We start from the raw sequence: 13,161 nt of genomic DNA, 5'->3' as shown, positions 1-13,161 counted from the left end.
GTGCGATAAAAAGCAGCGCGCGCCCCGAGCAGCCACTCCTCCCCCGAAATTCGGCGCTGCATTCTCGCCGGCATTGCGTAAACACGTGCCTGTGAGCAGCCGTTAGCAAGATGAGTTCTAAGGTATTGGAAAAGCTTGAAAGAGCTCGTAAGGGTGTTACACTTAGCGTAAAACTAGACATAATTAAGCGTTTCGATTGTGGTGAATGAAGTAAGGACGAAGTGAGTTTGGCTTGTGGAAGCTGACAAAGGTCATGTTGAAGAGGTTTTGGCATCCCATGACCAAGAACTGATAGATGAAGAGCTGATGCAATGGGAAGAGGAAAGGATAACAATCAAAACCGAATGCAGTCGCGAACGGACCGAAAGTGAAGTCGTCCAGGAACTGAACATGAGGTAGCTGCGTGAAATTTTCACTGCAATGATAAAGTACGACTTTAATTTTGAAAGAGTATGTCAGTTTAGAGCATATTTGCAGGATGGTTTGGGTGCTTACAAAGAACTGTATGATCTAAAAATGCACGAGGCTAAGCAGTCAAGCAAGCCTTCCACATCAGCCACAGCAGATGATGAACCTCGACCTTCGACATCGAGGCAGGCAGACATAGAAGAAGATGACCTACCTGACCTGATGGAAACAGATGACACCTTAGTGTCCCACCACCCCAACCCCCGAACCGCGGATAGATACCGATCCGCGAAGAATGCAGCGGTAGCCGGGACACACCCAGCACATCTTTTTAAAAAAAGCCAAAATAAACAAGCTAATTAATTAGGTGCCGCCTGGCACGTAAATGTCGGTCCAGATCAGAGATGATTGCCCGATCACGTCGCCTCTGATCTGCGCCAACATTTATGTGCCGGGTGGCACCTAATTAATTAGCTTGTTTGCTTCGGCTTTTTTCTTAAAGATGTGCTGGGTGCATCCCGGCTACCACTGTACCCCTGCATTCTTCGCGGATCAGGATCAGGTCGCTGCCCAGAGGGTGGGGGCCGCTGCTCCACCCCAACCTGCGATGACTCAGCCTAACACACCGTCATCAGTGTGCTCGGCACTGTCCCAATTCCCATAAGTGATACTACACTGTACATACATTATTTCTACTTTATACAGGCTTTGTATTTTTACGTGTTATTTGGTATGATTTGGCAGCTCCATAGCTTAAAGGTTTCTGGAGAGCGCTTGCGCCGTGTTTCTGCCGAGAGCGCTTGCATGAGATTTTCGCTACGGAGAACAGTTCAGGCAATGATTGTGGAAAAGTATTTCTACTTTATATAGGCTGTGTATTCATCATATCATTCCTGCTTTATAATATGTTACTGTTATTTTAGGTTTTATGTGTTATTTGGCATGATTTGGTAGGTTATTTTTGGGTCTGTGAACGCTCACGAATTTTTCCCATATAAATTAATGGTAATTGCTTCTTCGCTTTACGACATTTCGGCTTATGAACCGTTTCATAGGAACGCTGTACCTTCGGATGGCGGGGGAAACCTGTATATGGAAAACCATGGTCACCAAAGCCCTCATCGGATATGGTACCTGGACAGACAGTCTTTGGTATAAGAAACTTCATTTTACATGTGTATCTATGTCTTCTACATTGTGTTGACAACAGATAATATTGTTATTCCCAAATTAATTATGGAATTAAAAACTTACAGATCATGAAATTTCTCCAAAGACAGATCTGGTGTAAAAACATCCAACAGCCCAATAACCTAGAGAAAAGAAAACATAATAGTTTTACACTTGATTTATGATTATTACCCATACAGCTGGAAGGAATAGAAAATATAAACAAATCATATGAGTTATTATTTTCATTTTTTAGAATTACTTAATATCTGAACTACTTTTACTTTTGTGGCTCCTAAAGGGGCTCACCAAAATGCTTCTCAAAGTTCAAAGTAAATTTTTATTATCAAAGTACATATATGTCACCATATATAACCCTGAGTTTCATTTTCTTGTGGGCATACTGAACAAATCTATAGAATAGTAACTTTAACAGAATCAACGAAAGACCATCCAGCTAGGGCGATCAACCAGAGTGCAGAAGACAACAAACTGCAAATGCAAAAGGAAGAAACAGAAATACAAATAAATAAGCAATAAATAGCGAGGACATGAAATTATGTGTCCTTGAAACTGAGCCCATGGGTCGTGGGAACATTTCAATGATGGGGCAAGTGAAGTTGAGCGAAGTTACCCCCTTTTGTTTGAGAGACTGATGGTTGAGGAGTAGTAACTGTTCCTGAACCTGGTGGTTTCTGTTAATAAACAAGAAGTATTTGATTGACGTGCAATAAGATACAATGAAATAAGGCATCCGTTAGTCTTGCGAGACCATGGATCTGCGCCTGGAAAGTCTTCACTCCCCAGGGCGCAGGCCTGGGCAAGGTTGTATGGAAGACCGGCAGTTGTCCATGCTGCAAGTCTCCCCTCTCCACGACACCGATGTTGTCCAAGGGAAGGGCAAGGGCCGATACAGCTTGGCACCAGTGTCGTCGCAGAGCAATGTGTGATTAAGTGCCTTGCTCAAGGACTGAACACACTTCCTCGGCCAAAGCTTGAACTCACGACCTTCAGGTAGCTAGTCAAATGCCTTAACCACTTGGCCACTTGGCATGTCTAAATCAGAAATGCAAACCATAGTTTGAATACATTAGTCTGCTGGCAGAAAAGAAAGATATATAGTATTTTAGATATTCTGGGTTCTTTTTCTGATACATAAAACTGTTAGTTACTGCCCATTACCACTTACGTTTACGACAACAAGGAGTTGGACTCTCTCTCTTCATGTGCTCAATCTATCTCCAACGTTTCCTCACGATGACTGTGGCTATGTCATCTTGATGACACTGAAGGAGTAGGGTGTGGTTGGAGATTTTTCTTGGCCATAAAACATGGAGGATCTTACAGAGGCATGGTGTGGAATGACAACAGCTTGGCAAATTCATTCTCTGTCAGGCGCCAGCATTCTGACCCGTACAACAGTGTAGGCAGAACACGGCTCTGGCACAGTTAGTGTAAAGCATTTTTCTTTTGATAAAGGCAAAAAATTACTGCAGTACTGTGCAAAAGTCTTAGGTCACATAGTTATATACTGTAAATATGCCTCAGACTTTAGTACAGTATTGTATGCTTACTTTGTTTTTTCCTGTGAATGCTGCCTATCTGATGCTATGTGTCTGTGATGCTGCTGCAAAGGGTTTTCCATTACACTTGATGTGTGCATGTACTTGTGCAGATGATAATAAATTGCACTTTGACTTTCAAAAAGGCAGAAATTTCTTGATTAATGGACAGTCTTCTTGTGTATTTTCACAATTATACTATTGGCCCTTTGGAGTGCACATACATGCCTTTTGTTCCTTCTGGTAAAAAATAAATTTTCCTCCCTCGTCTTTCTTCTTCTATTCCCCACTCTGGCCTCTTACCTCTTCTCCTCACCTGCCTATCACCGCCCCTGGTGTCCCTCCTTCTTCCCTTTCTCCCTTGGTCCTCTCTGCTCTCCTATCAGATTCCTTCTCCATCCCTTTACCTTTCCCACCCAGCTGGCTTCACCTATCAAATTCTCGCTATCCTCCTTCTCCTCCCCCCACCTTTTTATTCTGGCGATTTCCCCCTTCCTTTTCACTCCTGAACAAGGGTCTTGGCCCAAAACATCGACTGCTTATTCATTTCCATCGAGGATAACTGACCTGCTGAGTTCCTCCAGCATTTTGAGTGTGTTGTTCTAGATTTCGAGCATCTGCAGAATCTCTTGTGTTTTTGATTTACAAAGTTATGATTGATTATAATGAACAGACTGCCATTATCTGTACAAAAGAAATGCAATGTAGCAAAATGCTCCTAATACTTTTTGTTCAGCATTTTTGATTTGCAAAGATTTATTGAACATGATGTATGTCCTTTTTCTTAAGCCAAGAAATGCCTATTGTGAAATAGCAGCCCGTTTTAAAACTTTGCCTGTGTCTTTTCCATTGACTTCTGTGGAAGAGGCGACCCCACCCCACCCCCCACCGCCCAAGGTAGCACTGCTTAGGGCAACATTTAAACATAAGTAGTTCTTATCTGGGATTGGGAGCATGGGGGTTTGCTGTTCAGGGGTACTGTATATCCCATGGCCCAGACTTATTCACAGTTGGGTCTCCCAAATCATATCTCATCAGGGTTATGTTCATTACTGAGGGAGGGTGCAGAGCACACCAGGATGCCAGCATGCAGGGTATTCAACTGAACTTTATTGATAACCCTGCTTGTACAGTATGGGAACTCCTCCCATGTGGGCGTGGCTAAATGAATGGCATAGGAATGACGCTATTAACTCCCACTGCAGTCAGTGATTAATGGAAATTGGTTGGAAGAAGATATCCTGGTTTAGAAATGCTATAAGCTGTCGAATAAAGGAGCTACCTAACTGACTGTCTCCTGACTGCTCCCATCACTTGCACAGACTGTAAAGTTGGCAGGTATTTGAGACTGGTCACAATACCACATCATGCAAGATCAATAAAACAGAGGATTATGTTAGTGTATTAGAGTAGCAGAATTAAATGTACTCTTGATTTTCTTTACCATGTTCACTGTTGTACCATGACTTACATATGTAGCACTGTGCAAAAGATTTAGGCACATGTGTATGGCTTGGGTCCCTAAGACTTTTGCACAAAACTGTATTTGTCAATGTGGAGCGGAGAGTGAGGTTGTAAATCTGGAGGTCGAAGGATGTTGGGAATGGCGAGTGTGGAGCACCACAGGAGGGGTGTGTGACAAGTGGGAGAGAAGGAGCGCCCGAGGCAGAGTGGGTGGCACAGGTGCAGACACACAGCAAGGTCATTTGATTCCAAACAATTCGTTTATTGATCTTTACAGAATATCTCTCTGGTGCTTCCCGCTCTCTCCCCTCTCCCTGCCCCCTTCCCACTCTCAGTCCACAATAGCGACCCATATCAGAATCAGGTTTATCATCACTCACATATGTCATGTGTTGGCGCGTGGCCAAGTGGTTAAGGCGTTCGTCTAGTGATCTGAAGGTCGCTGGTTCGAGCCTTGGCTGAGGCAGCGTGTTGTGTCCTTGAGCAAGGCACTTAACCATACATTGCTCTGCGACAACACTGGTGCCAAGTTGTATGGGTCCTAATGCCCTTCCCTTGGACAACATCGTGGAGGGGGGTGACTTGCAGCATGGACAGCTGCCGGTCTTCCATACAACCTTGCCTAGGCCTGCGCCCTGGAAACCTTCCAAGGCACAAATCCATGGTCTCACGAGACTAACGGATGCCTATACATATGTCATGAAATTTGTTTGTAGCAGTACAGTACAATACATATAATTACCTAAGTCTTAGGCACCCTAGTTATATATATGTGCCTAACTTTCACAGTATTGTATATTTATACCTATATAATTTACTGTGCAAAAGTCTGAGGCACATGTAAAAAAATCTGTAGAATGAAGATGCTTTCAAAAATAATGAAATGAAAAGTTTTGAAATATCAAAAAAATTACTATGAAGAGCAGTAAACAACTAAAAAAACTAATCAATATTTGGTGTGACCACCCCTTGCCTTTAAAACTGCATCAATTCTCTTAAGTACACCGTTGTGCAGTCTTATTAGAAAATTGGCTCATTGCTCGTTCTAAGCATCTTGGAGAACTTGCCAAAGTTCTTCTGCAGGCTTTGGCTGTCTCACTTGTTTCTGTCTCTCCGGGTAATCCCAGACAGCCTCGATGATGTTGGGATCAGGGCTCTGTGGAGGCCACACCATCTGAAACCGTATGAAAAATCTAGGGTGCTTAAGACTTTTGCACAAGACTGTATATAATACAGATGTACCATGGAGAACATTCCAGCTGATTGCATCACCGTCTGGTGTGTGTGGGGGGGGGGGCACTGCACAGGATCGGAAAAAGCTGCAGAAAATTGTAAACTCAGCCAGCTCCATCATGGGCACTAGCCTCCCCAGCATCCAGCACAATATCAAAAGGCAATGCCTCAAATTGCTCTCTTCTCATTGCTATCATCAGGGAGAAGGTACAGAAGCCTGAAGCCACACACTCAATGATTCAAGAACGGCTTCTTCCCCTCTGCCATCCAATTTCTGAATGGACATTGAACCCGTGAACACTACCTCACCACTTTTCCCTCTCTTTTACACTACTTATTTAATTAAAAATTTATATTTATACTTACTGTAATTTATTATTATGTGCTGTAATGTACTGCCTCTGCAAAACAACACATTCCACAACAGATATATGTTGAAGTGAATAGAATGAGGTGGAGGATAAATGCGTGGCAGAGGGATTGGAGCAGGGGGCAGGGATTCAGATTTCTGGATCATTGAGACCTCTACTGGGGCAGAAGTGACCTGTACAAAAAGGACGGGTTACACTTGAATCCTAGGGGGAACCAATATCCTGGCAGGGAGGTTTGCCAAGGCTATTGGGGAGCATTTAAACTAGAATTGCTAAGGGGTGGAAACTGAACTGAACAGACGGTGGAAGAGGCGGTTCACAAATAGAGAAAGCTTGTAGACAGTGTGAGAGGGAGAATAGGCAGATGATAGAGAAGGGATGTGCTCAGACTGATGGTTTGAGATGCGTCTATTTTAATGCAAGGAGTATTATGAACAAAGCGGATGATCTTAGAGCGTGGGTCAGTATTTGGAGCTATGATGTTGTGGCCATTACAGAGAATTGGATGGCTCAGGGGCAGGAATAGTTACTTCAAGTGCCAGGCTTTAGATGTTTCAGAAAGGACAGGGAGGGAGGCAAAAGAGGTGGGGGCGTGGCACTGTTGATCAGAGATAGTGTCACAGCTGCAGAAAAGGAGGAAGTCATGGAGGGATTGTCTACTCAGTTTCTGTGGGTGGAAGTTAGGAAGGGGTCAATAACTCTACTGGGTGTTTTTTATAGACCACCCAATAGTGACAGGGACATCAAGGAGCAGATAGGGAGACAGATTCTGGAAAGGTGTAATAATAACAGGGTTGTTGTGGTGGGAGATTTTAATTTCCCTAATATCGATTGGCATCTCCCTAGAGCAAGGGGTTTAGATGGGGTGGAGTTTGTTAGGTGTGTTCAGGAAGGTTTCTTGACATAATATGCAGATAAGCCTACAAGAGGAGAAGCTGTACCTGATCTGGTATTGGGAAATGAACCTGATCAAATGTCAGGTCTCTCAGTGGGAGAGCATTTTGGAGATAGTGATCATAATTCTATCTCCTTTACCATAGCATTGGAGAGGGATAGGAACAGACAAGTTAGGAAAGCATTTAATTGGAGTAAGGGGAAACATGAGGCTATTAGGCAGGAACTTGGAAGCATAAATTGGGAACAGATGTTCACGGGGAAATGTACGGCAGAAATGTGGCAAATGTTCAAGGGATATTTGCGTGGAGTTCTGCATAGGTACGTTCCAATGAGACAGGGAAAGGATAGTAGGGTACAGGAACTGTGGTGTACAAAGGCTGTTTAAAATCTAGTCAAGAAGAAAAGAAAAGTTTACAAAAGGTTCAAAAAACTAGGTAATGAAAGAGATCTAGAAGATTATAAGGCTAGCAGGAAGGAGCTTAAGAATGAAATTAGGAGAGCCAGAAGGGGTCATGAGAAAGCCTCAGCAGGATTAAGGAAAACCCCAAGGCATTCTACAAGCATGTGAAGAGCAAGAGGATAAGATGTGAGAGAATAGGACCAATCAAGTGTGACAGTGAAAAAATATGTATGGAACCGGAGGAGATAGCAGAGGTACTTAATGAGTACTTTGCTTCAGTATTCACCACAGAAAAGGATCTTGGCGATTGTAGGGATGACTTACAGTGGACTGAAAAGCTTGAGCATATAGATATTAAGAAAGAGGATGTGCTGGAGCTTTTGGAAAGCATTAAGTTGGATAAGTCACCAGGACCAGGCGAGATGTACCCCAGGCTACTACGGGAGGCAAGGGTGGAGATTGCTGAGCCTCTGGTGATGATCTTTGCATTATCAATGGGGACAGGAGAGGTTCTGGGGGATTGGAGGGTTGCAGATGTTGTTCCCTTACACAAGAAAGGGAGTAGAGATAGCCCAGGAAATTATAGACCAGTGAGTCTTACTTCAGCAGTTGGTAAGTTGATGGAAAAGATCCTGAGAGGCAGGATTTATGAACATTTAGAGAGGTATAATATGATTAGGAATAGTCAGCATGGTTTTGTCAAGGGCAAGTCATGCCTTACGAGCCTGATTGAATTTTTTGAGCATGTGACTAAACACATTGATGAAGATAGAGCAGTAGATGTAGTGTATATGGATTTCAGCAAGGCATTTGATAAGGTACCCCATGCAAGGCTTATTGAGAAAGTAAGGAGGCATGGGATCCAAGAGGACATTGCTTTCTGGATTCAGAATTGGCTTGCCCACAGAAGGCAAAGAGTGGTTGTTGACGGGTCATATTCTGCATGGAGGTCGGTAACCATTTATGTGCCTCAGGAATCTGTTCTGGGACCCTTACTCTTTGTGATTTTTATAATTGACCTGGATGGGGAAGTAGAGAGATGGGTTAGTAAATTTGCTAATGACACAAAGGTTGGGGGTGTTGTGGATAGTGTGGAGGGTTGTCAGGGGATACAGCGCGACATCGATAGGATGCAAAACTGGGCTGAGAAGTGGCAGATGGAGTTCAACCCAGATAAGTGTGAGGTGGTTCATTTCGGTAGGTCAAATATGATGACAGAATATAGTATTAATGGTAAGACTCTTGGCAGTGTGGAGGATCAGAGGGATCTTGGGATCTGAGTCAATAGGACACTCAAAGCTGCTGCGCAGGTTGACTCTGTGGTTAAGAAGGCATACTGTGCATTGGCCTTCATCAACCGTGGGATTGAGTTTAGGAGCTGAGAGGTAATGTTGCAGCTATATAGGACCCTGGTCAGACTTCACGTGGAGTACTGTGCTCAGTTCTGGTCGCCTCACTATAGGAAGGATGTGGAAACCATAGAAAGAGTGCAGGGGAGATTTACAAGGATGTTGCCTGGATTGAGGAGCATGCCTTATGAGAATAGGTTGAGTGAACTTGGCCTTTTCTCCTCGGAGCGACGGAGGATGAGAGGTGACCTGATAGAGGTGCATAAGATGATGAGAGGCATTGATGGTCTGGATAGTCAGAGGCTTTTTCCCAGGGATGAAATTGCTAACATGAGAAGGCACAATTTTAAGGTGCTTGGAAGTAGGTACAGAGGAGATGTCAGGGGTAAGTTTTTACGCAGAGAGTGGTGAATGCAATTAATGGGTTGCCAGCGATGGTGGTGGAGGTGGATACGATAGGGTCTCTTAAGAGACTCCTGGAGAGGTACATGGAGCTTAGAAAAATAGAGGGCTATGGGTAACCCTAGGTAATTTCTAAGGTAAGTACATATTTGGCACAGCTTTGTGGGCCGAAGGGCCTGTATTGTGCTGTAGGTTTTCTAAGTTCTGTGTTCTATATTCTATATATAACCTGATTCCGATTCTGATCTGACATACTTTTGGGACAGGAAAGATAGTGACCTAATCCAGTTCAACAGGATCCTGTCCCTACATTGCATTTTGCCAGTTCCTCTTTGTAAGCACTTATTGAACGGATGCCAAGCCGATGAGTTGTGCGGTGGAGCAGCCTGACAGCCATATCAACTGAACGCTTTCCCATCGAGAACAAAGAAATAAATTGTAAATGTCTCCGAAGACTGCAACTTTAATCAATAATCAGCAGAACACAAATGTAATTTACATTTCTGGATATCTGCATTCTCTCTTACTGCATACTTCACAGAAAAAAACCTAAACTGAAGCATTCCGAACAAGCTGAACAATAAATTGAATGCACAGTAATGGGAAAATTGAATTATTTACTTGGACACTGAAAGGCAATTCAACCAGTGGCAGTGTTTAACAACTTACTTTAAAAGGCTGAATTTTTATCAGTTTTTTTTGTCAGATTCAATAGGCAAACCCCAAACTATTACATTTGGTCTGTCAAAACTTGACAGGGTCCAGAGACGAATCGTGAGTATGATCCCAAGGAACGAAAGGGTTAATATATGACCAGCATTTGATGGCTTTGGGCCTGTACTCACTGGAGTTTAGAAGAATGAGGGGATCTCACTGAAACCTATCGAATATTGAAAGGCCTAGATACAGTGGATGTGGAGAGGGTGTTTCCTATAGTTGGGGAATCTGGAACCAGAGGGCACAGCCTCAGAATAGAGGGATGCCCATTTAGAACTTAGATGAGGAGGAATTTCTTTAGCCAGTGGAAGTCATTGCTACAGATGGCTGTGGAGGCCAAGTCATTAGGTATATTTAAAGCGAAGGTTGATAGGTTCTTGATTAGTCCGAGTGTCAAAGGTTACGGGGAGAAGGCAAGAGAATGCGATTTAGAGGGATAATGAATCAGCCATGATGGAATGGCAGTATAGACTCGATGGGCAGATTGGACCAACTTTGTTACCATGTCTTTTGGCATTGATACAATCCATGATGTACCTTCCTTAACAATGTTCACAATCTTTTTAGCCATCAAATTTCCATGAAAGCAACAGGGAAAGGAATTTCAAACCACAACCAAATTTCAGGGAATAATTTTGCTCTTGGATCTCCTTAAGTTTCCAAACATTGACAATATACAAAATTTAGAACAGTGCAGGATTGAACAGGCCATTTAGTCTATGATCTTGCACGCTTGATATATTGGGAACTTGAGCAAAATAAGTTATTGACAACTATTTGCCTGCATGTCTAAACGTAGTATTTTTTTATAAAGAATGCACATTAAAGAGTGAGTTTTAGGACCTACGGTGGTGTAGCGGTTAGCGTAACGCTATTACAGCTTGGGCCATCAGAGTTCAGAGTTCAATCCCAGAATCTTCTGTAAGGAGTGTCTGTATATCCTTCCCATGGAATGTGTGAGTTTCCTCCAGGTACTCTGGTTTCCTCCCACAACCTAAGGATACAGCGGATAGGTTAACTGGTCATTGTAAATTGTCCTATGATTAGGTTAGGGTTAAATTGGGGTTGTCGGGATGTTGACAGTACTGAAGTGCGGCCTGACTAGTGTCTTATAAAGCCTCAGCATTATCTCCTTGCTTTTATATTCTATTCCCCTTGATATGAATGCCAACATTGCATTTGCCTTCTTTACCACAGACTCGACCTGTAAATTAACCTTCTGGGAGTCTTGCACAAGGACTCCTAAGTCCCTTTGCACCTCTGATGTTTGAATTTTCTCCCAATTTGGATAACATTCTGCACATTTGTTCCTTTTACCAAAACGCATTATCATACATTTCCCAACACTGTATTCCATCTGCCACTTTTCGTCCATTCTTCCAATTTGTCTAAGTCCTTCTACAATTCCTTTGCTTCCTCAGCACTACCTACCCCTCCGCCTATCTTTGTGTCATCCGTATATTTGCCACAAAGCCATCAATTCTGTTTTCTAAATCATTGACAAACAATGTGAAAAGTAGCAGTCCCAACACTGACTCCTGAGAAACACCACTGGTCACTGGCAGCCAACCAGAAAAGGCCCCTTTTATTCCCACTCACTGCCTCCTGCCTGTCAGCCATTCCTCTATCCATACCAGTATCTTTCCTGTAATGCCATGGGATTTTATCTTGTTAAACAGCCTCATGTGTGCCACCTTATCAAACACCTTCTGAAAATCCAAGTAAATGACATCCACTGCCTCTCCTTTGTCCACCCTGCTTGTTACTTCCTCAAAGAACTCTAAAAGATTTGTCAGGCAAGACTTCCTTTTACAGCAACTATGCCGACTTTGGCTTATTTTATCATTAGTCTCCAAGTCTCTTAGTATCCCGAAACCTCATCCTTAATAACAGACTCCAACTCTTTCCCAACCACTGAGGTTAGGCTAACTGGCCTATATTTCCTTTCTTTTTGTCTTTCTCCCTTCTTAAAGAGTGGAATGACATTTGCAATTTTCCAAACCTCCGGAACCATGTCAATATCAAGTGATTCTTGAAAGATCATAACCAATGCATCTGCCATTTCTTCAGCAACTTCTTTTAGAACTCTGGGATGTAGTCCACCTGGTACAGGTGACTTATTCACCTTAAGACCTTTCAGTTTGCCCAGCACTTTTTCCTTTGTAATAGCAATGGCACTCACTCCTGCTCCCTGACACTCACAGACCTCAGGCACACACCCAGTGTCTTCAACAGTGAAGACTGATGCAAGGAACTTATTAAGTTCATCCACCATTCCTTTGTCCCAAATTGAAGAGATTGGGTCAGGGAAGTAGGAGACAATAAATGAAGGATTTTAAAGAGAGTATTGTTGAGTTTGGTTGTATATCTGTTGATCTTGGACATATTATTAAGGTATAGTAGCTTGGTTATTATGCAGCACAGAACAAGATGAATCTTTCATAGCCATCTTGTATACCGCACCAAGGAATCACTAGGCAAGTTGCAATTCAGATTAGCACCAGAACTGTATAGTGGCCACACACATCAAAGTTGCTGGTGAACGCAGCAGGCCAGGCAGCATCTCTAGGAAGAGGTACAGTCGACGTTTCAGGCTGAGACCCTTCGTCAGGACTAACTGAAGGAAGAGTTAGTAAGAAATTTGAAAGTGGGAGGGGGAGGGGGAGATCCAAAATGATAGGAGAAGACAGGAGGGATTGGAATGGAGCCAAGAGCTGGACAGGTGATTTTTGCCTGGCCTGCTGTGTTCACCAGCCACTTTGATGTGTGTTGCTTGAATTTCCAGCATCTGCAGAATTCCTGTTGTATAGTGGCCAAGTCAGTTTTCTGAATCCTGAAATATCTCAACAGCTTCGATCCAAATTACACTCTCTTCTTGCCCTTTAGCTAGGAAGCTCACAAAATGCAAAGCGAATGGATAAACACTTTCTTGCCCAATCATGAAAAAAGCCACTGAATGAAATCAGCACCAACAGCCGCATATCAACAACATTAAATATTAAAGTGGAGCAGTAACCAGAAAGAGATGTAATTGTGCTCTTTAAGTCGTTGAGGCAATCCATCAATATAGTACAGAAATATTCTAAACTAGTGGTAGTGGTGGTACTTGTAATTTAATATATCAATGTAAATCTGCATTAGTATCAGTGACTGTCAATAATAGTGATAATCAGAATTTACAATTGAAG

General features: G+C 42.9%; 1 protein-coding gene across 1 annotated transcript in view; it reads right to left on the bottom strand.

Moving 5' to 3' along the window:
- mapk12a (mitogen-activated protein kinase 12a) overlaps positions 1-13,161 on the bottom strand; it is a 109,731-nt gene that overhangs the window by 74,493 nt on the left and 22,077 nt on the right. The window contains exon 3 of the mRNA XM_072240960.1: positions 1,663-1,721. Coding sequence (XP_072097061.1) covers positions 1,663-1,721 — 59 coding nt within the window. The remainder of the gene's footprint in view (positions 1-1,662; positions 1,722-13,161) is intronic.

Source organism: Mobula birostris, chromosome 23, assembly GCF_030028105.1.
Source record: "Mobula birostris isolate sMobBir1 chromosome 23, sMobBir1.hap1, whole genome shotgun sequence".
NCBI classification, from domain to species: domain Eukaryota; kingdom Metazoa; phylum Chordata; class Chondrichthyes; order Myliobatiformes; family Myliobatidae; genus Mobula; species Mobula birostris.
Note: the sequence above shows the minus strand (reverse complement) of the source record. Positions and strands in the feature narration are given on the sequence as shown.